Source organism: Phodopus roborovskii, unplaced genomic scaffold, assembly GCF_943737965.1.
Source record: "Phodopus roborovskii unplaced genomic scaffold, PHOROB, whole genome shotgun sequence".
In the NCBI taxonomy this organism is placed as follows: Eukaryota; Metazoa; Chordata; class Mammalia; order Rodentia; family Cricetidae; genus Phodopus; species Phodopus roborovskii.
This window is the reverse complement of record NW_026126433.1, coordinates 34,026,988-34,051,838: the sequence shown is the minus strand read 5'-3', so window position 1 is coordinate 34,051,838 and position 24,851 is coordinate 34,026,988. Positions and strand designations below refer to the sequence as shown.

At 38.5% G+C, this 24,851-nt stretch overlaps 1 protein-coding gene across 3 annotated transcripts; it reads right to left on the bottom strand.

The window, feature by feature from the left end:
* Window positions 1-1,653: 1,653 nt before the first annotated feature.
* Vamp4 (vesicle associated membrane protein 4) lies at window positions 1,654-23,576 on the bottom strand. 3 transcript variants are annotated; one of them, XR_007834637.1, is made up of 9 exons: window positions 23,475-23,572; window positions 20,013-20,130; window positions 15,966-16,012; window positions 13,918-13,968; window positions 12,776-12,876; window positions 11,394-11,473; window positions 7,751-7,802; window positions 5,800-5,948; window positions 1,654-3,590 (listed from the first exon to the last, which is right to left on the bottom strand). XR_007834637.1 is itself a non-coding variant. In XM_051186101.1 (8 exons), the coding sequence occupies exons 2-8, from the start codon at window positions 20,076-20,078 to the stop codon at window positions 3,562-3,564; spliced, it is 426 nt and encodes a 141-aa protein (XP_051042058.1). In that variant the 5' UTR covers window positions 20,079-20,130; window positions 23,475-23,576; the 3' UTR covers window positions 1,654-3,561. The 3 variants fall into 3 exon arrangements, 2 of the variants coding, with proteins under 2 accessions (XP_051042058.1, XP_051042057.1); XM_051186101.1 differs by lacking the exon at window positions 5,800-5,948 and having other exon boundaries at window positions 23,475-23,576; XM_051186100.1 differs by lacking the exon at window positions 1,654-3,590 and having other exon boundaries at window positions 5,124-5,948.
* Window positions 23,577-24,851: the final 1,275 nt, after the last annotated feature.

Here is a 24,851-nt window from a genome sequence, read left to right as displayed (position 1 = left end):
AACATGACAAATTGAATGTTTCATGGGTCCAACTTCAAGAGAGGGAGACATGAACTTGGGATATGTCAGAACAAAGATGTTTCATGACAATATTAGGTAAGATTGCTAAGGGAATGTGTTCAGAGAGAACCCAGAGTTGAATCCAGAGTTATTACAATGGCAGGCAAGGGTTGGGGAGATGAGTGCCAACCAGCAAAGTAAAAATGGACCTTCAGAAGTAGAGTCACCAACTATCACATGCTGATATGGAAACATAAAGGTAGAATATGGGCCTCTGGATTTGTCAAAACAGAGGTCACTGCTGACCTTTCTGAGAGTAAGATTGGGTAAAGTATGTATGCAAAACTGAACAGAAGCATTTTAAGAGAAAGAACAAAAAACTCAACCCAGATCAAAGATATGGGTAGAAGGTGACAGGACAAGTGGTTTAAAAAGATGATGGGGGTTATGTATTTGTGTAGTGCCAGCATGTCAGTGTGTGCTTGCATGGGCACATGGTCAGAGCAAGACCTCTCTTGGGTGTCTCCCTCTGCTTTTCTACCTTACTGCTTTCAGACAGAATCTCTCAATAAATTGGAAGATGACCTTTTGTCTAGAGTGGTGTCGAGTGAGCTCTTGGAACCCATGTGCCTCTCTGCTTACCAATGCAGGAGTTACAGATACATACAGCCATGCCTGTTTTGTTTTTATGTCGGCACTGGAGACTTGAATTCAGGTCCTCATGCTTGCAGGGCAGGCACTCTTACTCAAGGCACAAACTCCCTGACCCCAGTGTTTAAATCGAGTGAATGGCAAGCTTTTATGTTGCAAGGATCTCTCTTGCATTCTCCTTCCCAAGTTTAGTGCTTTTCACAGGCTTCATGTGCATCTCTTTATAGACATGCTCTGATGAGATCTGGCCCTCTCACACAACCACCTGTGTGCTAAATCCCTGCATGTACCTACAGCAGGGGAATAGAGTGACTGCTCCACAGTAGTACTTAGCATCTAATCGACATGTTGTGTCTAAGTGTGACTGCTGGACTTAGGGAAGGTCTGGCCTTCTGGAATGGTTCTCTTATAAAGTGAAATATTAGGTTATTTTAAATAGGGTCATTCTTAGAATGTACTTAAGGTGTTTGCTATCTCCATCCCTAACCATGGTACTTTCTGACTCCAAGTACTACAGAGATGACACTGAGGGCCTGGAGGGAGGCTGGAGATGTGCTCACTACTCAGGCTTCTTAGTGCCATACTGCTGAGGGACAGGTGCTAGCTGTTCTGATTGGACTACTTGGTTTTTTGTTTGTTTTGTTTTGAATAAAGATAGGCTCTTGTAGTTCCAGCTGACTTCAAACTATGCAATTGTCTAGCCTTGAACTACTCCCTGATCACCTGTCTCCACTTCCTGAGCGCTGGGATTATGGGCCCAGCTCTGATTGGGACTGAATTAATAAATGGACACCAGTGAGGGTAGACATAAGTACCCCAATCACTTCCCTGCTGTTGACATTTGGTGTTGTACATTGAGAAATTCTTTCTAGATAGGTTTTACTTTTATTCCATGTACTTTAGTGGAAAACGGGGACTGATGAAACCAAGGTGCTTGTACAGGTGTTCTGTTTTGAAATTAAGTCACTAGTATATACACACTGAACAAGCCAAAATACTTACTTTTCATTTTCTACAAAATGGTTTATTTTGCTGTTTACTATGGAGAAGCTACAAATACATTCCATATAAAAACAAAGGACTGAACTTTGTAGCACTGCAAAACATAAATGGTCATGAGGAATTGAGAAGCCAGAAAAAGGGGCATGGCATCTAACATTTGCTCATCTCCCATCATACTCCTAAAATGTCGAAGGCACTTGCCAAAATGGTTAAATCGGGAATTGTGGGATGAAAAAAAAAAGGACATACAACTAAGACATAAAAGCAATGCTTGAAATTTCTTATCACTAATATTTTACTAAATCCTTGGACATGTGCAATTTACAGCTTTAAAATAATATTTTATTTCATAATCTTTTCAAGTGAAAAGAAGCTACTGCAACACTGTAAAACCAGAAGTTTTCTATAATCAATTATAACAAGAACATGTTTATCTCTAGATAATCACCTAGGTCTCTCATGTGACCTCTCAAGTACACATTGGAAATCAGCTCTCACACCAGCACAGTGTGACTTCTGGAGCACCCCACCCCCACTCCGGCACACACCTTTGTCCAGTGTTTGCCAGGGTACTGCACTGCTGAGAGACACACAGGGCACAGTCCTTGTTTCACAAGCTTACACTCATCCCAACTGGAATAGCAATGTTTTTCTTTTCATCCGTACTCACTTGTTCTAAGTAGTTTTATAAAATAAAACAAGAGCCAGAAAAAAGTGTGCTCCCATCCCTTATTCTACTTGACATATGAAAATAAATATCTGAATAAGACTAACATCAGGCTTAAAGAGAAGGCCCATCTGCACATGGTGGTGCCCACGTGTATCTCAGCTACTTTTGAGAGTAAGTTGGAAAGATCACTTGGGCCCAAGAATTCTTTCTTTGATCAAAAAGAAGAAGCCTGCAGGGCATGGTGGCACATACCTTTAATCCCAGCACTTGGGAGGCAGAGGCTGGTGGCTCTCTATGAGTTTGAGGCCAGCCTGGGTCACCTAGTCTAAAAAGCAAGACACACAAAATAGGCTCCCATCAGTCGAAGGGAGGGTGGCATTTGTATGAATTGAGATGGCCCTTTTTTGATCCTTCTGACCCATTGTCTTTACATTGTTCTATGGCAACTGCCTTCCCAAAACATGTGCTTAGATGAACTCATGCTCTTAGTACCACTCACAGAAAATTGACTAATAACATTTCTATGTGAAAACACAAAATTTGATCGATAGTACAGTTCTTAACTTAGTTAACACTGACTCAATACAACTAATGACATTTATGTTCATCACTGAAAAGAATTCTTGCATATTGTCTAACCATAAATTATATACAAGTTGTGAATACAAATCTATCTGGGCTCTGGTGCTGACAAGGACACAGCACATGTGGAAATGGCAAGAAGAGATACCAAGCTCTTCCCACATATGGATCCTCAGCCTGTGTATGTGTGTATTTACAGGGTACCCGCATGCTACCCAGAACAGAAAGGTGTTGGTCTGCTACTAAAAGGCCAACAGTACTTTCTAACACAGAGACCAGTAATGAACTGCAATGACAGTCACAGGTACCTCTGTACCTGATGTGTATTACTCTTTCTCCGTTTTAAACAATGTCCCATCATCAATAGTGGACCTTCTTTTAATCAGTAAATTTCCCAGCTTATAAAATTTTGGGACAATTTCCAATGGGTTTTGTTCTGACAAAGGAATCAAAGGCCACTGAATTGGAAGAACCCATTCACCACAACTGCTGCAAGGAAAGAGGCTTCTGTTAGACAAATCACAAAGGGCACGATTCAGGCATGGAAGTAGTGGCCTGATTTCACTGGGCATCAACTAACATTAGCAAAGCTACTTGAATTTTTCTGTTGATCTTCATTGTTGTTAAATAATGATAGGTTTGATGGTGGTAAAACTTCATTTTTTCAAGTGCAGGATGATCTGAGCTGGATGAGAAAAAGAAGGATTAAGGAGGGAATGAAGGCAGGCCTGGCATCAATTTGAACAACTATTTCCCTTCTGTTTTTTTGCTTGTTTTTGTTTTGTTGTTTGTTTGTTTTTTTGAGACAGGTTCTTACTCTATAGCCCAGGCTGGTCCAGAACACACCATGAAGCCCAGAATGGCTTCAAAATCATGGCATTCCTCCTACTTCAGTGTTCAGAGACCAGGGCTTATGGGTGTGAGCCATTACTCCTGGCTCTTCTCAGCTTCGTATCCTAAGAACGCCCATATTTCCAGTATTTCACATATTTCACAGTATGACATAATGTCATAAACATGCCAGTCATTTTAAGGACTCAGGATAATGTAACATCAATAAAGATAAACCAATAAATAAACTGAGTGAAGTCATTACTGCTGCAAAATTCTCAGTCACATGCCAACAGGGTTTCCTCAGTAGCAATAAATTTAAATACAAACAACTATATATATATATAAAGTTATGTAATCTAACATTTTTATACTTAATGTTTTAAAAATAATTTTATAATTCTATTTTTAAAATAATTGTTTTCTTAAAAGTGGCGTACTTTATTAAAAGCAGCACAGGAAATAGAGTCTTTTCAAAAAGAAAACTTCATCTTCACTAATAGACAGTGAGTGAAACTGGACTTCTATACTCATCAATGGAAAGCTAATGAAGTAGGAGTCTAGTTACTCTTAACACAAGACAAATATACACTGGGACCAGCTGGGCTAATGTAAGTAAAATATCCCCCCTCTACTATCAGCTGCTGGGATTAAGAATACTCATTTTCAAAAGGATTTACCATCAGTTCAGATGGTGTGCACATGAACTGACTAACAGAATGGAGAGGCCAGAGTCAACTTTCCATAATATGCAAGTACTGTAAAGTCAGCAGTTCTATCTAGACCCTGCAAGTGTCTAGGGCACTATTTCATCTGGCTTCCATCTTTCAAGTTTCTTTCCATTCTAAACATTCTTGTCTGCTAGTATGAACCACTGTAGAATTAAACAAAGAAAAATCCAAATTCTTTTATACATTTTGAATTAAAATAATCACAGAAGTAGTATCTGTTATACAGAACCACTGTCCCCCCCTCACATACTAGCAATCCCTACAAACTGTATTTCTAGGTTAAGATGTACATGTGAAGAAGTTTCCGAAGTCTCCAATTTGATTATCATGCCCTTTCCTCTTACACATCAGGATGTAGTTTCATGTTGACTTGTTTAAACAATCAGAAGGGGTTTACACTCTTTACAGTGAACACATCATGTTATGCCCCTGAGTATCTATTACTGACAGTTTGCTACTCACTGCCACTGGCTGTTTGGACACTTGACCGTGCAACATCTATGTCCCCAAGAGAACACACCGAGAGTGTCAGAAAAACATGATAGTCAAAGCAGAAGACTATGCTAACTTCAGCTCGTCCGGCACAGGATTAGTTAAAATTAAAGAGGGAAATCTATTAATAAAGTAGATCAAGGAAAGTTACCTGCAGATTGCACTTACATCAGAATTAGTCCCTTTTTATTGTAGTTTAACTGACAATCAACTGGACCAAGACTGGGCGCTATATATTGCTCATTTTCAAACACTCCAATGACATTCTCCAATACTTTTATTATCTCCAGTTTTATGGTATCATATTATGCATTTCACACTGTTTAAGTTTCCCATTTTCAAAATGCAAATACCAAAAGATTACCACATATTCCCTTATACAGTCAGAATAGGTTTACTGGAATGTTTTCAGGTAGGGCCAAAGGCAGAAACATTTACAACACTTAGCTTTTGTTAGTCCATAAATGTGGAAATTGCCTGCAAAGCAACTGCAATATGAAAAGAATGACATTCTTGCAAATACTGATGGGATGGTTATGAATCTCTTTCAGCATAAGAGTCAGGACTCTATACAGGCTTTCTGACCATCAGCTTGACCCTCACTTTAATAATAAATGTTTTTAATGACACTATAACACAAGTATGGGTATGTTATCAGTGTTTAACTATATATATATATACATATAACAAACTGGCAAGTATCTAGTTTCAAATTAGATCCTTGGAATAAAGCAAAATAGAGTTATCTTTGCCTTAAATATAATTATTAAAAACACATTTTGCAAGTTGGGAAGAAGATAATTGGATATTCTCAATGTTCCAATTTGAAGTGGTACTTGCCTTTTAGTTTCTTGAAAAAGAAAATTTGAAAGTTATATACATAGATTTCATTTAAATTATGCAGCAATCTTTAATTATTATTGTCCCAGATCTTGTTTAATGAGGATCTCTGTCACCAAATCAAGTACGGTTTTTCACAACTATAAGAACTGTAAGAGAAAAAAGTAAAACAAAAAAGAAAAAGAAAAGAATGCATCAAAATCAGAACCATATCACAGCTAGGTCAGAAGCACAATCCCTAAGTGTAGGTATCGGCCATTGTTATAGAGGAGAAACCCAGGCCAAACTCTCAGATAATAGCTATAAAATAAGAGGAAATACAGAAACATCATAAAAACAACCTGTGTCTAACACTGGCCTCTTGAGCAAATAAACCGTGTCAAAACAGTAACCCGTAGCTTCTAAAATATTACTACAATATTTAATGATATGGGAAAATAATGAATAAAATATTTATTGGAAAATATTTGATATGATCCTAGCTTTTGGAAATCATGCTAACATACCAATACGAAAAGACTAAAAGCATATACAATACTTATATTGACAGCAGCTATAGTAGTACAGTGAAAGTCCAGTTACATTTTATAGTTCTTTTTATGCTAGTCTGTACTTGACATGGTGCCCACTATTTATGGTAGGTTCTTGTTATCTGAGATAACTGTATTCTACAACGTTACCATGAACACTGAACTGGTAACTCCTAAACCACTAATCCTAGGAAAAATACAGACATAAGCTCCCACAAGTCTCTGGCTACTACACTTTAGTCAATAACTTAGCACACAATCTTGGTTTATGTGTGTTTTGTTGAAAGACATATTGTTTAATAGCTATCATTAATTAAAAATTATAACAAAGTCAAGGTCAGCAGCATTGTAGCTCATCCTGGAATAAGCCCACATACATATTTCCTGGGAAGGGCTACCACAGCTTTAGTAAGAGGGACAGCATTTCTAGACTATCCGCAAGGGCCGTTTGACACCATGAAGTCAGCAAAAATGTGGACCAAGCAGTCTATGAAAGGACACTTGGTTATGCAGTGAAAACTGAAATAAGAAGGCAGATCTCCATTTGACCCAGCTGGAAACCTATGGTCAAGGGAGTCAAAATTCTCCTTTTTCTGAATGACCATGAAAGTAACACAAGCATTAACATGGGGTTACAAATATACTTCAACTACTAAATGAATTCAAACAACCCAGGTAATGATACTGGATTATAGACTTTTGTAACACTTTTTAAGTTTAAAAAAAATCCTTATAAAAATATTCAACTTTCTAGTTCTTCAAAAACCTCTGTAAATGTAAGTAAAGAGATCTTGAAGAAAGGTACTTTAAAAATGACCTGACTTTGAAAAAAATACTAAGAAAAAAAAAAATCCAAAACCAGAATGAGTTATGCTTTCCGAACTAAAACTAAGTTCAAATCTCACACATACAAAAATCATTTGGAGAAATAAACTGGGTTTGCCTCCTGAACACGGCAGTAAACAGAAAATTGTAATTTGGTCCTAAATATAACAGATACCAGCTTTATCCCTGTGCTGTGACTGGGGTGTGGTCGAGGAGCAGGAGAAGGATTACCTTTTGAGACTTTTGACACTCCCCAGAGATATGTACACATGCAAATTCACATAGAATTTCAGACATTTAAAGTAGTTTTCAGAGACTGAGAGATTTTAGGTAAAGGTTCCCTCCTTATTCAAGGCATATGTCATTATTCAATGCTCACATTACATACACTACTACGTCAACTCAAATTAAAGGGAATTAAAATGATTTTAAAATAAAGCCCTAGTCAGAGACCAGCCTGGGCTACACAGTGGCATTTAGGACAGCCTGGGCTACATTGTGAGACTATGTCTCTGAAAAAGAAAATCAAGACCATATCAAACCCCAGCCTTACAAAACACAATATCCCAAGGAACAATGATCCAATAAATACTTACTGATAATCATTAACAAAAGGATAGCTGCAGCCAAAGCCATGATGGCTTTTATCTATAACACACAAAAAGACAAATGAAAGATTTGGCTTGTTAATAACGACAAGGCTCTGGTCTATTTACTTTACTACCTCATCAATAAATAGGCACACTCTGGGCAGGGTTTCCAATTTGATGTTTCTCACAAGAACCTGATGGCTGTTTTGTATTCTTGTGTAAATAATCAAAGTGCCCCCAAATGTATGGCTTTGCTTTGGTAGATGACACCATCTAAGGCTCTACTGCACAGTACCAGCCACAACCAAAGCCTTCTCAGGACTGGGCCTACTTCTAATGTGAGACACAAAAACTACTTTTAGCAATTCTGGTCAGGACTGGATAAAAACACAGGCTCCCAGTAGCCCATGTATTATTTTACATACAAAGGTCCTGTCTTATGTACGGAGTTATGTGCCCTCGCTCCATGAATGCCCTAAACCATGGATTGTACCAAATCTTCTATGTGTGGTTTTCCCTGTAAAGGCATACCTACAATAATAAATTGATAAAGTAAATAGAACAAACTAATAACCAGCAATAAAATGGAACACATGTATAATAAGATAAAATGAATTTGGTTTTTCTCTTCCAAGAGTTAAGACAAATTTAGGTTTCTCTAACAACAGCTCTCTGTAGACAACCAGCGATATGGAAAACAAAAACATGTATAGGGGACAGCTATCTATATGGCAGCAGGCTTCCCAGAAGACCATTACACATAAGGCAGCAGGGGTCACAGCAGTTTTTTTCCAAGTATATGAGAATACTGTCAGTTGTTTTCTTGCCATATTTTCTTTACAGTAATTTTACCCCTTCATGATGTTTTAATCTCCATTTTAAGGACTATACTTTAGATTCTTTATGAATAACAACACTTAAGTAACTTAAGAGTATTGTGTCACTTTAGAATTAGAAAAGCTTTAAGATCATGTTTCAAGGGGGCTGGAGAGATGGCCCAGAGGTGAAGAGAACTAGCTGCTCTTCCAGAGGTTATGAATTCAATTCCCAGCAACCACATGGTGGCTCACAACCATCTGTAATGAGATCTGGTGTTTTCTTCTAGACTACAGGCATGCATGCAGACAGAATACTGTATCCATTATAAATAAATCTTTAAAATCATCATTTTTCAACCAGATGCTTGACATTTTAATCTCATGTTATCTTTCTATATACAATTATTTCATTTTTTCTTAAATGCATACATTATATAAACTAATTTCATTTCCTTGATGAATCAAAAGCCTTGCTTTCATCAAACATTTTCATATAATTAAAAACTCATGACTTTAATATCAACATGTAGGAGGCAGAGGCAAGTGGATCTCTATGAGTTCAAGGCTAGCCTGGTCTATAGAGTGAGTTCAGGCAAGCCAGTCCTTTTTTTTTTTTTTTTTTTTTTAAGGGGGAGGGTACTCAAAAAAGATCAATATTGGTAGTAGATAAGTAATTAAAAAATATTAGATAGTGAAAGTGCAAAGTCCAGAGTGAGGATCCACAGCTTCAGAAGGGATGTTCTAACTGGGTAATTATATGGCTGTCACTAAGAGATACTAGGTAATTATATAGATGGTCACTGAGATATACTGGATAATTTCAATGTGTGACTTTTTTTTTATTTCCAAGATTTTTATAATAAGGTTCTCAAAAGTTAAAAAAAAAATCAGTATTTCCAGTATTATAAAGAGATGCTTCGTTCTAATGATAATCATAAATAGAAATATGAATTAGTTAAATATTTTAAAAATAGAATGACATTACAGCTATGACACCAACAAAGTGACCCCAAAAATATATAAAGGGCTTTGCAATGTGGGTATAAAAGTCTATGTCTGTAATTATAACTTAAAAATGTAAACATAGTCTTGAACCTGGGTTTATATTGTACTAAAAGTACTTTAATCCTTTATTTAACCTGAAAATATATTCTAAATCATATGGAATTTAATAGTGGCTTTCCCAAACCATCTATTAATTTGTCTTATTAACTAGGCTTAACTTTACAAAATTTATACGGAAAAATCAACAAAAAATTAAAAACACCATATTGAATAGAGTTTTCTTGCTTGGTTTCCAATTTGAGGTAAGAAGTATCTAAAGCCATCTTACCCAAATACATTTTCATCACAGGCCCCAAAAGTTCCCTCATAACCAGCTGTAACCTATTACCACCCTACAACCTTTTCAGCCACTGGCAACCTCTGACGTTTTAAATTTCTATCTCCTTTTCCATAACAGCCTTCCTAAATTACTACCATGAAAGTCAATCCAGAAAGTGGGAGACATGGGGAACGTTCTAGATGAACAGGAGCACAATAAGTACTAACAGTGTATGACAACAGAGAAGAAATATAATAAACCTTAGAAATGACATAGAAAACACTTGCTACTTTAACTCATCTTCGTTAATCACAGGACAATGTTGTTCATTGTGTGCTTGATGCTGTACGGTCTACAGGGTTACCTGGGTGAGTCTGTTTAAAACCACAGTACTGTGTATTTTAAACTAGTTAAAAACAGTAGAGGAGGAGGAGGCAAAGAATAAATTAGAGAAAATGCAAAATTTATTCTCTGAAGAAAACAAAAATAGATGGAAAAAATGTCCCATCTATGTATGAAGGGAGCAATGAAACTTGTCTTTCTCCCCTTTGTTCTATTTCTGGAAACAGGATATTTAATAGTTAAACAGACAAAACTCAGTAAATCCAAGATATCTCTTGGAAGAAATCCTTAATATATGGCAAGTTCAGGTTTAAAAGATTATCACTGAACCCTAAAATGAGGGTTTAAAAACAATGAACCCACCAGGTAGTGGTGGCACATGCCATTAATCCCATCACCTAGGAGGCAGAGGCAGGTGGATCTCCGTGAGTTTGGGACCAGCCTGGTCTACAAAGGAAGTTGGACTATTAGACAGAGAAACCCTGTCTCAAAAAACCAAATCCCAAACCAAACCAAACCAAAACCAAAAAAAAAAAAAAAAACGTTTAAAACAACAACAAAAATCCAATGAGCCTATGTTTAAGGATTTTGGCAAAACAAAAACATATACCTAAGAAAAAAGAAAAATCTGCTCTCATCCTGTGATATTTGCTATAAAATCTTAAAAGATATTTGCTTCATACTTGATCATACTGGTCATACTTGATTTAAGAGGCAAATTCACTTCTTCACTGAAATAATTAAAGAATAAAATGGGACTTTTTCCTTAATCTTTTTGTTAAAGTTTCTGGCATACAAACTGCTTCGGTTTTTTCCCCTAGGAGAAAAAAAATCATACTTCCCTCTAGTCCTCATTTTATTAAAAGAAAGACACCCAGGCTGTATACAATGAATTGTTCCAAAAGCGCTAGAAGAAGTGATGCTAAGAAGGGCAGTGTGTGTCACCATGTCCAGATGCTGGATCTCTGGGAAATGAGGGGTGCTTTCATGGAGAGAACGATGAGGCATCCTTTCCGACACTGCTTGGTTCCTTTAGTAACTCCTTCATGTTCCAGGTTGAGGAAATCTCCCAATAACAAGGCATTTTCCCTCACAGAGCTCAGACAAGTGGCCCCTTCTGCTCACACCTTCCTCTATCCCCTCCCCCACCACCTCATTTACTTACTTTGCATCCACGCCACCACATTTGCCTTCGGAGTTGTTTGGATCTGTTGCTGAAAGCAGTTGCATTATCCGATAAGCTTTCTATATCACACAGAGGGTGGAGAAAAGGATTAAATGACACAACAGGATTCTTCTATCTAGTCACACAAACATCAATTTCTACTTAAACTTTCCCCCCACAAATTCTGTTAGTCTACATTGGAAAAACAAAACAACACAAAACAAAAAGCAAAAAAATGCAATGGAAAATCAGCTTGTTCAACCAATCCCACCCCCATCCCCTACTCAAGATTTCACGAACCTTTCCTCAATGCTTATATACACACACTTCTTAATTCTGGTAAGAAAACAGTTTAAAAATAAGAATAGTGTGTGTGTGTGTGTGTGTGTGTGTGTGTGTGTGTGTGCGGGCGGGGAGGAGGGGGTGTGTGGTACAAGATGGACACTCAGCTTGATGACCCGAGCTTGATACACAGGGACCCACATGATGGGAGGAGAGAGCCAAGACCCCAGTCTCCACATGTTCATCATTTTATGTGCTCCAATGCATGCACATGCATATGCACACAAATTAATGTAATCAGAGTTTTTACAAGAGCAGGGGCAGGGGTTGTTGCTCATGGGTTGATGCCTGATAGTACACATTAGATCCCAGCACCAGAAACAAAACAGTTTGGCATGTTTCTAAAAAAAGAATTGCACACAGAGAAAACTGAATTTTTAGGAAAAAAAAAAAAGATAGCTGATTTTAAGTGAAAAGAATAAGCAATCAAGCAAGTTTCTGGTCAGGCAAGTCTATCAAGAATAATCTAACATGCAACCACTAACCAGTGAAAGAGCATGAATGGCTAATGTGTGCCAAAAACCATTACAGGCTCAAAGGCTAACAGTCTATAAATAAAAGTTGCTAAGTTTCCAGGGAAAGCCTAAATCATCACTCAAACAATATTTGAGATCCAGGAATGTGGTTGGAATCATTATAGATACACAGACTAACACCTGTCAGTAAAGACAGACTCCCCAATTACCAGAGAAGATATTAAATAAAAATAGTAAGCAAGTTTGAAAGGAGTACTAAAAACACACTAGATTTTAACACCTTGACATCATAAAAAACACAAAGCATATCAACATAACGGAGCAAGAAAAAGAGGGGATTTTGGGCAATGAAGTTTTAAATTCTCCACTCTTAACTGAGTAAGAAGGAAATAATATAGTAAGACCATTCAGATTAATGGGCAGAAACTAAGCATGGTCTTAAGAATTGAATGTTAACTTCCTAACCCACGATTTCTAAACATCAGTGAGACAAATGGAAGGTATCTATTAGCTACACACATATTCATAACATCAAGAAATACACAAAATGGGAAATGGCTGTACCTGATTTGTCCTGCAGTTCATCTAGTCTCTCTCCTCTCTCAATTACCTTTGTAATATTTTCTTGCATTACATCAATAACTTCATCCACCTGATTCTGAACACTAGTTTGAAAAGAGATAAGATTTATTCTTCTTTTAGGAATATCCACACTTTTAGAACTTTTACTAGATGACAAATTCTCAGAGAACTGTGGTTTGCCATTGAACTACAAAATAAAGCAGTGTTTTCCCATTTGTTGGTCTGAATACTCGGGTAGTTAAGGATAAAGGCCATACATTAATGTTTAACTGAAAGTGTATTTTTGATGGGAGATGTCGTTCTGTAAACATGTTTCTTATTGGTTAATGAATAAAGCACTGTTGGCAAATAGGAAGGCTAGATAGGCAGGACTAAGAGACAAGGAATATTCTGGGAGATATAGTGGAGGAAAGTCAAGATGTAGGGACTTGAAAGGAAGAGGTCCAGACTCTCTCTCCATGTGGAAATACTTAGATTGATAGAAATGGGCTAGTAAGCTAATAAGAAACGCTAATAACAGGCCAACAGCTTTATATCTAATACAGTGTCTCTGTGTATTATTTGGGGATGATGCGACTCTGGGACCAGGCTGGCAGCAAAACTGCTCATAACATATATTTAGTCTTGACTCTATCTTGAATGTATCTCATAAGCAAGACAAGCACTGACAGAATGCTCAGTGCCTCTTGTAATCAAACTTCAGCTATTCAGTAAATACTGAAACAAACTTAAGAATTAGCCTCAACTACCTACTGTCACTTAGGAGTTACCTCCAAAGTATAAAAACACAGAAATGCTTAATTGAGTGTCTAGTATTCCTGTGATACTTTAACCACAGATAAGAACCTATCTTACATTACTTTATATATAAACCTCGACAATGAAATATCTGACTATATGATTTCTGTGTCACAACTACTCAACATTGCTATTATTGTTCAAAAAAAGCTACTGATAATATGGAGACAAATGAATATAGCCCGTATTCTAATAAAAAATAAAAACTCAATATGTTTGTTTATTAAAAAAAAACAACAGCCAGATCTGGTTCACAGGCTGTAGTCAGCCCTGGTTCACAGATAACTATGACAATCATTTAAGTGAATGAGTATCTAGGAACTTACTGCTTAATTTTATCATTTCTAGGCCCAAATCTTGGTCCAGATGGTCCCCGTCTGAAAATAAAATATCCAGTATATGTTAGTAATGACAATATCACACAAATATGAAAATAAGAAATACACCTCTCTGTGCAATCAAGTTGGATTCTAAGTATAGATCATCATTAATCATATGGAGTGCATTTTATAGGAGCTGATAAAAATGGATGCTACATAATAATGTATCTTCTTCATTGTATATACTGTTGGCTATAATCTAATTCTTCTGAGTGGTAAAACTTCCTGAGAAAGTAGAGTACATAATCCTAACCTTTGGTGATACTTATCCCACACACATTAAACTCTGAAATGTCATATCAACTAAAAAGCAACTTACTTTTTGAATTTATTCAAAACATAAAAATTTGAAGTATATTTTAAAAATATCTTTCTTATAGATATCCACACAGCAATAAGAAAATGTAAGAGCACAAGCATTTAACAGTCTCAAGTTATTACTATTATCTCTTGTTATAGTCAAGTGTATAACACCTTGATCCATCTACTTCAATGCTCTAGGAATGCCAACTTCAGGATATTATGATAAAAAAATTTTCTGAAGATAGAGAAGGTTTAAATCAAAAAATTAAAAAAAAACCCTCAAAAAACAACAACAAATAAACAATCCTAGGCTCTTAATTTTTAAACATTCTAAATGAAGGGGAAAATACACTTATAAGAAAACACATTTAGAGGAAAAATTAAACTATTCATTAAAACAATATCATTTATAAGTATGACAATTATCACCCTGCCTTAACTACTTAAGCTTTTCCCTCTCAGTCTTCAGAGTTCAAACTAAGTACTGAAGTTCTGGACCAGCATTTTACCCCAAATGACAAGTTAAAGCACTATGTTTTATATTCTGGACCAGATAATTATGAATAAGTCCAGAGATAATCATGAAAAAGCAGTGATTAAATAAGAATGCCACAAATGAGTTAGTTAACTAAAAATCATTAGGATAAAATATTCCAAAAGCTGGGTGTGTTGTGGCTCACATCTTTAATACCAGCACTCAGAGGCAGGGGCAGGTGGATCTCTGAGTTCAAGGCCAGCTTGGTCTACAAAGGTGAGTTCCAGGATAGCCAAGGCTACACAGAGAAAATCAAAGGAAAACAAAACAAAACAAAACAAAACAACAACAACAACAAAAAAAACCAAAAACCAAATACTGACATTATTTTTTCAAGATAGTATTTATGATATAAGACATTTGGGGTGAAATGAAGGAGAGGGAGAAGGAAAGGGACGGAAAGAGTAAGAGTGACAGACAGACAGATACATGGTGATACACATCTCCAATCCCAGCATTTGGGAAACAAAGGCAAGGTAATGGCTGAGTCTGAGTCTAGCCTAGGCTATTTAATGAAACCTGTTGGAAGGATAGAAAGGGAAGATATGTAAAAGCTTGATTTCAGTTCAACAAAAGCTTTAGTCAAGTTTTGGCCACTTGGGAAGACAGATGTCAGTGTGCACCAGCCTTCATGCCCAGGGATTACCCAGGAGAAATGAAGGCATGTGTCCTCATAAACAACTGCACACAAACATTCACAACCATTTTGTTTTAGTAAAAAATGAGAAACCACTAAACATTCACACACAAGTGAATGGATAAATGGATGGGAGTGTATTTACACAATGGGAGACCACTCAGAAAAACAAACAACCTGCTGATCCACATATGAATCTCATATGAGCAGGTTAAGGAAATGAAGTCAGTACAAAAATAAAAAAGTTGGGGGGCATGCCATATGGCTTCACTTTTATAAAACTCTAGGAAACAGAAACCACAGGGACAGAAAGCAGATTTGTGGAAACCTACAGCCAGGGAGAGCAACAGCTTAAAAAAAAGTGCAAAGAAAGTTCTAGGGCCAGAGTTGTGTTCCTTCTTTATTTGGATGATTAATTATAGAGATTTATTTTAGCGTATGACAAACCCCACAATAAACATTTTCACTATGTGCACTTTCTTGTATGCTAATTATTAATTGAACAAAATATTAACTTACAGAAAAAAGTCCTCTTCTTCATCTGAATCGTCTTCCAAAAGATTTCTCTGTCAAAAAAATGAAAAAAGACTTGACTTTTCTGATGCAGAGGAATTACAAAATGTCAGGGAAGAGAAAAGAAACAAGTTCTAGGCTGCTGGCATTTTTAAACAAGCTTCCAGAACAGGGAAGAATAAATTACAGGTGCCTCCCAGACAGACAGAAAATCCGGGACAAGGTTTGCTGACCTTCCAGAGAAAATGCATTCAGTTCCAGAGTCCTGTCACTGGCATGGCAGTCATTCCCTTCCCTCCATGCTCTCTACTGGCATCCCTGAACTGTGGAGTTCAGTGGCTACCCCAGAAGGAGTAAGGGGGGAGGGGTGACATCAGAGCTGAGACAAAGGCTCTTCTAGATACCTACTCCAGAAATAGCCCCCTACATATGCTAATTTCAAGCAACTGTAATTTTAAGTTTCACATTTCCAAACACAAAGTCTTCTTTGAAATGAAGATGGCGCCACATTTTCCCTAAAAGGAGAACATGAGGTCCTAAAAGGTTTAAGTCATGCAAAATCCAGACCTGTAGACACAAACAATTTATCATATTTTGTAGGCAGAGTAATGGTGTCCCAAAGATGTCCATGTCCCAGTAACTAAACCCGTACTGTCAGCTTCTGAGGTGTAAGAGACTAGGCAATGTCAGTAAGGAGAATGAAGGTCCTTACTGATTATTCATTTGAATCCCAACTAAGGACAACCGTTCTTCAAAAGAAAAGAGGAAAGTAAAAAGAAGGCACTAAGAAATTGAGATTGAAGATGGAGGTAGGGTATAAGCCAAGAACGGGAGGTAGCTCCTAGTAACTTGGAAGAGCAAAACTCAATTTCCCACTAAGAAAATATGAAATAGCAGAGTTGCAGTGCTTCAACTTTGTGGTAATTTGCTTCTACAAAAATGGGAAATGGATCACGGATGCATCTTTTATGAGGACACTGCTTGAGGAATTAGACTACCCAAAGAGAGAATCAAATTAGAACAAAGTCTTAGGATACAGACAGATATGATCAAAGAATTTGAATGTGATGAGGGTTGGGAAGGCGGCTCAGTAGGTGAAGGAGTTGCTTCACAAGCATAGGACCTGAGCTGGGTTCCGAGCATCCATATAAAAAAGCCAGGTGTGGCATTATGCACTGGACCCAACATTGGGGTATGGAAACAGGAGGATCCTCGGTGCTGTCTGCCCAGTAAGCCTACCCAGTCAGCGTACCAGCGTCAATGAGAGACCATGCCTCAAAAATCAGATGTAAAGTAACTGAGGAAAAGACCCATACACACACACACACACACACACACACACACACACACACACACACACACGATAATATCATTGTGAACACTAAGTTAATAAAAAGCATAACTAAGCTCTAAGAGAGCTAAAACTCTCAGTAAAGCTCAGAGGCTGAGTGTGTGAGTGTGAAGGGACGAAGTAAAAGTATATTCATGTGCTCATCTTGGCAAGGAGTGAAAACAGGAAGGGGAAGAAAAAAGTAAACCAATGAAGGTGAATAATTTTTGGTATGAGGACAACAGAGATTTAAATATCACTGCCAAAATATTTTGTTAATATTTAAAAACAGAGGGAAAGAGAAGAAAGGGAGTAAATTCACCAGAGTGCCACAGGGTCCCAAGGCCAGGTAAGAGATGAGGAGAAATGATCAATCTGGCAAAAGTGTGAAGGGAAACAAAAAAAGGCATGTATGTATAACAGTCATTTATCCTTGTACAATAACTAATATATAACATATACTATAGAGTAAAGAAGAAATACTGTTCATTAAAATACTTGTTAATGCTGAGCATTTCATATGTGCTAGGCATTGGGGTAAACACCAAATATGAGCCATGACATGGTCTCAGCTCTCAAAGGAAAAGGTGATCCTAAGAAAAATGCCATGCAGAGAATTCAAACAGTGATGGGGCAGAAAGTGGCAGGGTGACCTCATGAGATTCAGGTTGTCATAGCAAATCATTCTGAAGACATGAAATTTAATCTTAAGTCAAATGGTGACAAAAACCCAGATAAATATTATAGACAGGGCACTCACTGCCCACAGGAAAATGGCTGGCACAGAAAAATTTCAACAGTATTATTTATCATAGCAAGTGAGTGACCCTACTAAAAACAAAATCATGCATGACTGGAGGTCCACAAAATCCAGGCAATATTGTTTTCAAGAGATTCACCTCAAAGAAATGTCAAATAAAGAATAAGCTGAGACTTGGAGAAAAGATGTACTGATAAGCTTAAAACATAAAGAATAATAGTAATCTAAGACAAACCTTAAAGCATCACAATAAATAACCAAATAAGATTTTTTGTGTTACAATTAAAAAAAGTATCATCTACCAAGAAGGACTAACAACAAAAAGGACTTAGCAATGCTCAATGTTCATATATAGATAATATAGTTTGAAATAAATAAAACTAAGTTCATATCAAATTACAAGCCCAGTGAGTTATACCCTGCTTTGAAGATAACTAGAGTTTATCTCAGTTGACCACAGAAAAACACACACAGCAATATTCACTGACCAGGTATGTGTGTTAGGGATACAATATAAAGAAGTTTTAACAGTATACAGTAAGATACCATGCTCACTCAGCAGGCAGAGTGTGAGTGTGATAAGGGTGTGCTTATACAGCATTGCTAAAAAATTTAAAGCTGTACACCCTCATTGGAAACAAGTCTGAGACCACCCCAAAAGGTTGGGTATAGTTACTATAAAACCTAGTAATTCTGCTGCTAGATACATACTCTCCAAAATGAAAACAGGGCTCAGCTATCAAAAGGTAGGTTCACAACCAAAAATATAAGAATGAAAACATATGTTCAAACAAAATGTGTATGTTAGTATTCATTCAGCAGTATTCAGAACAGCTGAACTAACAGGTGTGGCAGTGCAGGCATTCCAAAATGTCCATCAGATAATGAACAGATAACTAAATGTGGTACGCCCACACCATAGAATATTACACAGCAATAAAAAGGAACATAAAGGGGCTGGTCAGATGGTGAAGTGGCTAAGAACACTTTCTGATCTTCCAGAGGAGCCAGGCTTGATTCCCAGTAGCCACATGTCATAATCATCTGAAACTCTAGGTTCTGGGGGGGGGGGGTCTAAAACCCTCTTTTGGCCTTCTCAGGTACTGTACACATGGTACAAAGACATATTTGTAAGAAAAACACCCACACACATAAAATAAAAAATGAAAAAAAAAGTTTAGAAAAAAGGAATATAAAGTACTAATACTACAATACTGACAATTTTGAAAACATGAGTCAAAGAAGCCAATCACAAGATATATATCATATGATTTCAATTACATAAAATGTTCAGAACAAGTCAGAGATTTAGTTGTCTGTGACTGAAGGAATGGAGGGGATGTGGGTGATTGGTTAAGAGGACAGGGCTTCCTTCAGGGATATAGATGTGCCCTAAAACTGACTGTGGTAGTAGCTGCCAAAATCCACTCAACTATATACATATAATTTAAATGTTTAAATGGCCATAAGCCTGAAAATATTACACTGATCTCCTATCTTTCTACCTAAGAACTGATCCTAAAAACATTCTCTGACCTGCCCTGTTTGATGATAGGTCTTAAGACCACCATTCCAAAAGGTTTCTGTCCCATATCCAGCAGAAAGGAACACAGAGGCCAAGAAGTGGAGAAAGTTTCTCCCCCCACCCACCCCCATTCCTCTCTTCTATTAGATCACACACACCATTCTATCCAATCATAAAAACAGGCCAATTCACCTGCCTTTTTGGGTCTTCAATCTAACTGCTCTAATGTCATATAGAATAAAACCATGATCAGATAAATCTGTTCTACTTTTCCTTTGTTAACCTTCCTTTCGCTATGGGGCATCAGCCATGACCCTTTAGGGTGAACAGGAAAAGGGTCACCCTCTTTTTGTTCCATACATTCCAGATGTCCTTCTATCATTTACAAGGAATGCAGCTTATATTGGATTTCTTTAAAGCTTAAGCTTCTAAACTTACCCTTTCACTTTTCACAGACCCGGTAACATCATCATCATTTAGGTGTCGCTTGAACTTGGGAGGCATACTTTCTTCTCACAAACACTCTCCTATCGTCCACAGAGTAAGAATTTGCCACCTTAGGAGAAAATGAATTTCATCATATGAGAAGCTTTGAGGTAGAAGCAAACGTGCATAAGACTGTACAAGGCCCTGAATGAAAGGATCTCTTCACTTTTAACTACCTACCTGACTTGCTACATTCCACTAACTATAGTCTACATGTTAAGTCTTAGCTTGCAAGAATTAGTTAAAACCATAATTAAAAATGAATGTTATTCTCCTAAGGAAACATGTAGAGAAAATGGGTAAAATTTAGGTTTTTATAAAATGAAAGAGCAGATGCTGTCAAAAAGGGAGAAAATGGGAATAGTCCCTAAATACTGAACAAGCTTTGACTTTTAACTTGGAGTCAGAAAACAGTGGCATACTTCTGCTCACTGCACTTTTAACCAGTTGCTTAAGCATTGATTTGGTTCCTCATCTGTAAAGTAGTGATTTCCAGAATTCTGCATGAAGTTAGGTGGTCACAGGGGATAGATAACACATGCAAAACCATTTATAAAATATGGTCCTCTGGTGCTCCATAAGGGTAGCTAGTATTAGTGTGACATTGTGGTAATAATAATTCTATATTTACATATACATGTGCATATCTATTAACTCACAAAGTAATGTATATACATATATTTACATGTGTGTATATGTACGTGTTCTCTCTAGTCTTACTATTGTTTCCTGACATATAGATCCTAAAAACTCCATATACATGAGTGATAAATGTGAGTTTTTAAGCTAATGAGATTGACAGATGTCCAGTAGTCTATAGGCAGTGTCAGAATGGAGGCTATTCACTGAGAAAACCAAGACAGGATTAAAAGGTTGGGCTATTTCAGTCCATACCACCCCAACAGGAGAAGGTAGAAGTAATCCCCAACAGTAGCTGCTGTAATTTAGTATTTCCACAAATGTAGCTTCCATAAAAACCCAACAGGCCAGGACCCCAGAGAGCTGTGAAGTATAAACACATGGACTTTCCTAGAGAATGAACACCTAGAGGGACCAGGAAGGATCTGGGTTCCTTCTCCTATACCTTCCCATCTATACCATCTGATAATTCATCTGCACCTTTCATAACAGCCTTTATAATAAGCTGGCAAACTTAAGTAAAGTGTCTCCCTGAATTCTGTGGGCCACTCTAGCAAATTAATTGAGACCAACAAAGAGACTGCAGCTATCTCAATTTACAGCCAATTAGAAGCACAGGTATAATAGCTTGGGGGCTTGGAGCTGATGTGGGGGACATTGTGGCTTTTTCCTAGTAGACAGTGGTAGAAATAAACTAAGAGGACTTTTTAGCTGGCTTCTGTTGGAGAATGTCCTGCACAATGGTTTGTTTCTGAGGGAAAACACCCTCCTCACAGACATTTTCTGAGAGGAAATGGGATTTTTTTTTTCCATACATAAAAACAAGAAAGTTAAATAAAGCTGGTTTTCTTTGCAGCAGAATGTGCATTGTGATTTTTCCAGGAAACACTTGAGTATGCAACATAATCAAAATTTTCTAGAGAACTAGTTATGCAAATATAAAATTTCAGCATTTTGGAGCAGATGATGGCTGATTAAAAATTCATAAAAGCCAAGATGTTTAGCATGTGCTGAATACACACATGTATATGTAGTAACAGAGACATTTTTAGCATTCAGTATTGTACATGGGTTTTCTTTTTTATTCTTGACACTTCTTTCAAGCAAGCACTAAGAATATGTAGTATGACAAGTGTTATATCACTCCACTCCAACTGACCAACAAGTGAATATGTATTATCAGTTTAACACTTATGCACTTAGTTGCCATCATGTTACACAGCTCTGCTGTAGAAAGATATACTTTCTTAAAACAACCTACCATCTTCTACAAGAAAAAAAAAAAAACTTGAAGATCTTTAAATTAATGTTAGATATTAGTTTCTTGATTAATGGTAGGCACAAAAAGAAACCGAAATCAAAGTATTATCAGTAAAATCAGCTTCCTGCCATTTGTTTTCTGACTAGCAAACCACTTGTGACATTAAATAACTACCCATGCCTGAGTGACAGCTCTAGGGTTCTTCGAGTTATTTGTTAGATATATCTGACCCATTTTATTCCTTTCATCATAATTTCAGAACAAATTTCATGCAGAAAAATTACAGAGTGCACTGAAAAAAATGACAAAGCAAGAATTGAAGAAAACGAGCTTTTAATCATATCTGGACTTTCTATTTTAAACCTCGACAGCACAAAAGGAACAGATACTCCTGATCTCAGCCAACAGGGAATGAAGTGATCAAACGCACTTACATAACCTTTCTACAAGATATAATAACACTAAGCCTTAATGAGGAGTAAACCCCGTGTTCAAGTTCTTAAATCCAAGTTATCAGTTTGAAGGTAGCAAACTCAGGTCACTAGTAAAACAACAGACAGATAAATTAATTACTTTTGATGAACTACCACCAACTAATAGTTGTAGGAGAAAAAAAGTAGCAGAAATGCACTGTGCTCAGAAATTAAGAGTTGGCTATATTCTGCCTATAGTTCCTCTACCAAAAATATTCTTGTCATTTAAAGCGTCTAGGTATAGTAAGAGCCATCCCTGATGTCTTTCCTCAACAGGGTTCACTGAAGTGTCAACAAGGCAGGACTCTGATGTATACACTCGCTTAAATTTCACGTATGTTTATCTTTTGTAGTACGTTTTCTCGGTGGCTTTACACGTAAAAAACTTCTAACCTGTTGTTTATTCTATGTTGGCTTTTTTACTTTACAAAACACGCCCTGAGTGTTTCATTTCACAAAATGCTCAAATCTGGCTAGCCACAGGCTTCCCTTTTCTCAGTCTCCATTCCCTTTCTGGTTCTTCCTCATTTCTCATCTGATCTGCAGTCTTTGGTTGGTGGCAGTTTCACGCAAATCGTGATTTGAATGGACTCAAGACTGGAAATCTTACTCGCAAAACCTGTTACGTGTTCACCTCCACCATCGGGTCATTCTGAACACTGAGCGTTTTGTCCAGAACCCCTGAGGAAGGAGCCCAGGCAGCCTCCCGGCCGCTTCCATGGCTCTCTTTCCAGCCTGCGTACCAGGCCCCGCACCCCGACATCTGCTAGGAACTCTGCCCCCCCCCCCACTCCCGGCGCAGGAACCCCCTTGAAACAGCTCTTTCCGGGGAGGGTAAATCGGTCCCAAGGCTCCTCGGCCGCCCCAGCCGCACCCCCGCCCCGTCCTCGCGCCCCTTCCTCACGGCACCCCGGGCCCCTGGCTTCCCCACTCGCGACCCGGTCCTCGCGCAGGCCAGCTCCAGGCCCCAGCGGACGTTGGGGCGGCGGGCAGGGGCGTCGCCTAGCTTCCTTCATCTCTAGGCGTGCCGGGGCGGGATACCTGAGGCTCCCGAGGAGCTCCGGGCAGCAATCCCTGCTGGCTGCGCAGGGCGGGCGGGGGAGGGAGCGGGAAGCCGAGGAAGGAGGGTGGGAGGGGGAAGACCGAGGGCGCACACCCGGCTCCGCTCCGTGATGCTGCAGCGCCCCCGCGCATCGAGCCACTCGGCGCTCAGCAGCTTGGCGCTGGGCGGAGGGGGCGGGCTCAGACCTCGGGGATCCAGCCGCTCGGCACTCGGAGGCCTGGAGAGGGCTCATGGGGGCGGGCCCACGCAAAGGAGATCGAGCCTCTCGGCGCTCCGTTTCTTGATGTTGGGCGGACCGGACTAGTTCAAGCAGTGGAGACACCGAGCTGGTCGATCACTCCCGCCATTTAACCTAGGAGACTCCCCAGTAGATATGACATTCAGATGCCGTGGAGGAGCACGCGGATCGGACGTGGGAGGAGTAGGGAACGTTGAGGAGAAGTCTCGCAGAGCGGGACACTGAAGGGATGGATGACTGAGGTGTCGGTCGGTTAGAAGTTGTCGCTTTGCGGGACGTCTGAGGGAGCCAAATAGAAGTGTAAATGCCTAAGGCATTTTCTGATGGAAGAGAGTTGTTCGATGCCGTTTTTAAAATTAGTCAGGCTTGAGGATCGTTGGCAAGGGTTAGTCAGTTTCATTTCCTTTAGTTGTAGCCTGACCTGAACAAGGGGGAGATCATGGACCCAAGACTGACACTTTGGAAATCATTACAAGACAGAATCAGGCCCCCTGCACATGAGTATAAGTTAGAAAGCCTGAGCAGTCTGTGGGGCTCCTGGCAATTTATCCCTAGTGTACAAATGGACATTGGGAGCCCCTTCCCCATAGAGGGGTACTCTCTCAGCCTAGACACACAGGGGAGGCCCTAGGCCCTGCCCTAAATGATGTGACAGACTGAAGATCTTCCATAGAAGGCCTCTCCCTTTCTATGGAGCAGAAGTGGGATGGAATGGGGGTCGGTGGAGGGCATGGGAGAATGGGAGAGAAAGGGAACTGCGATTGATATATAAAATAAGATTGTTTCTAATTTTAAAGAAAACAGAGTGGTCCCTCTTTATTGTTTATTTTATGTACGTGAGTGTCTTGCTTGCATGCATATCTGTGCACCACATTTATACCTGATGGCCTCAAAGGCCAGAAGAGGACATGGGATCCCCTGGAACTGGATGGTTATGAGCCACCATGTGGGCGCTGGGAATTGGAACAGGCTTTTCTGCAAGAACAGCAAGTGCTCTTAACTACTGAGCCCTCTCTCCAGCCCCAATCATCTGATTCTTAAGTAGATGATCTACCATTTCTTTTAACTTTAGCCCATATCTTGCTCTTTTCTGAAAATTTCCATTCCTGAGCCATAT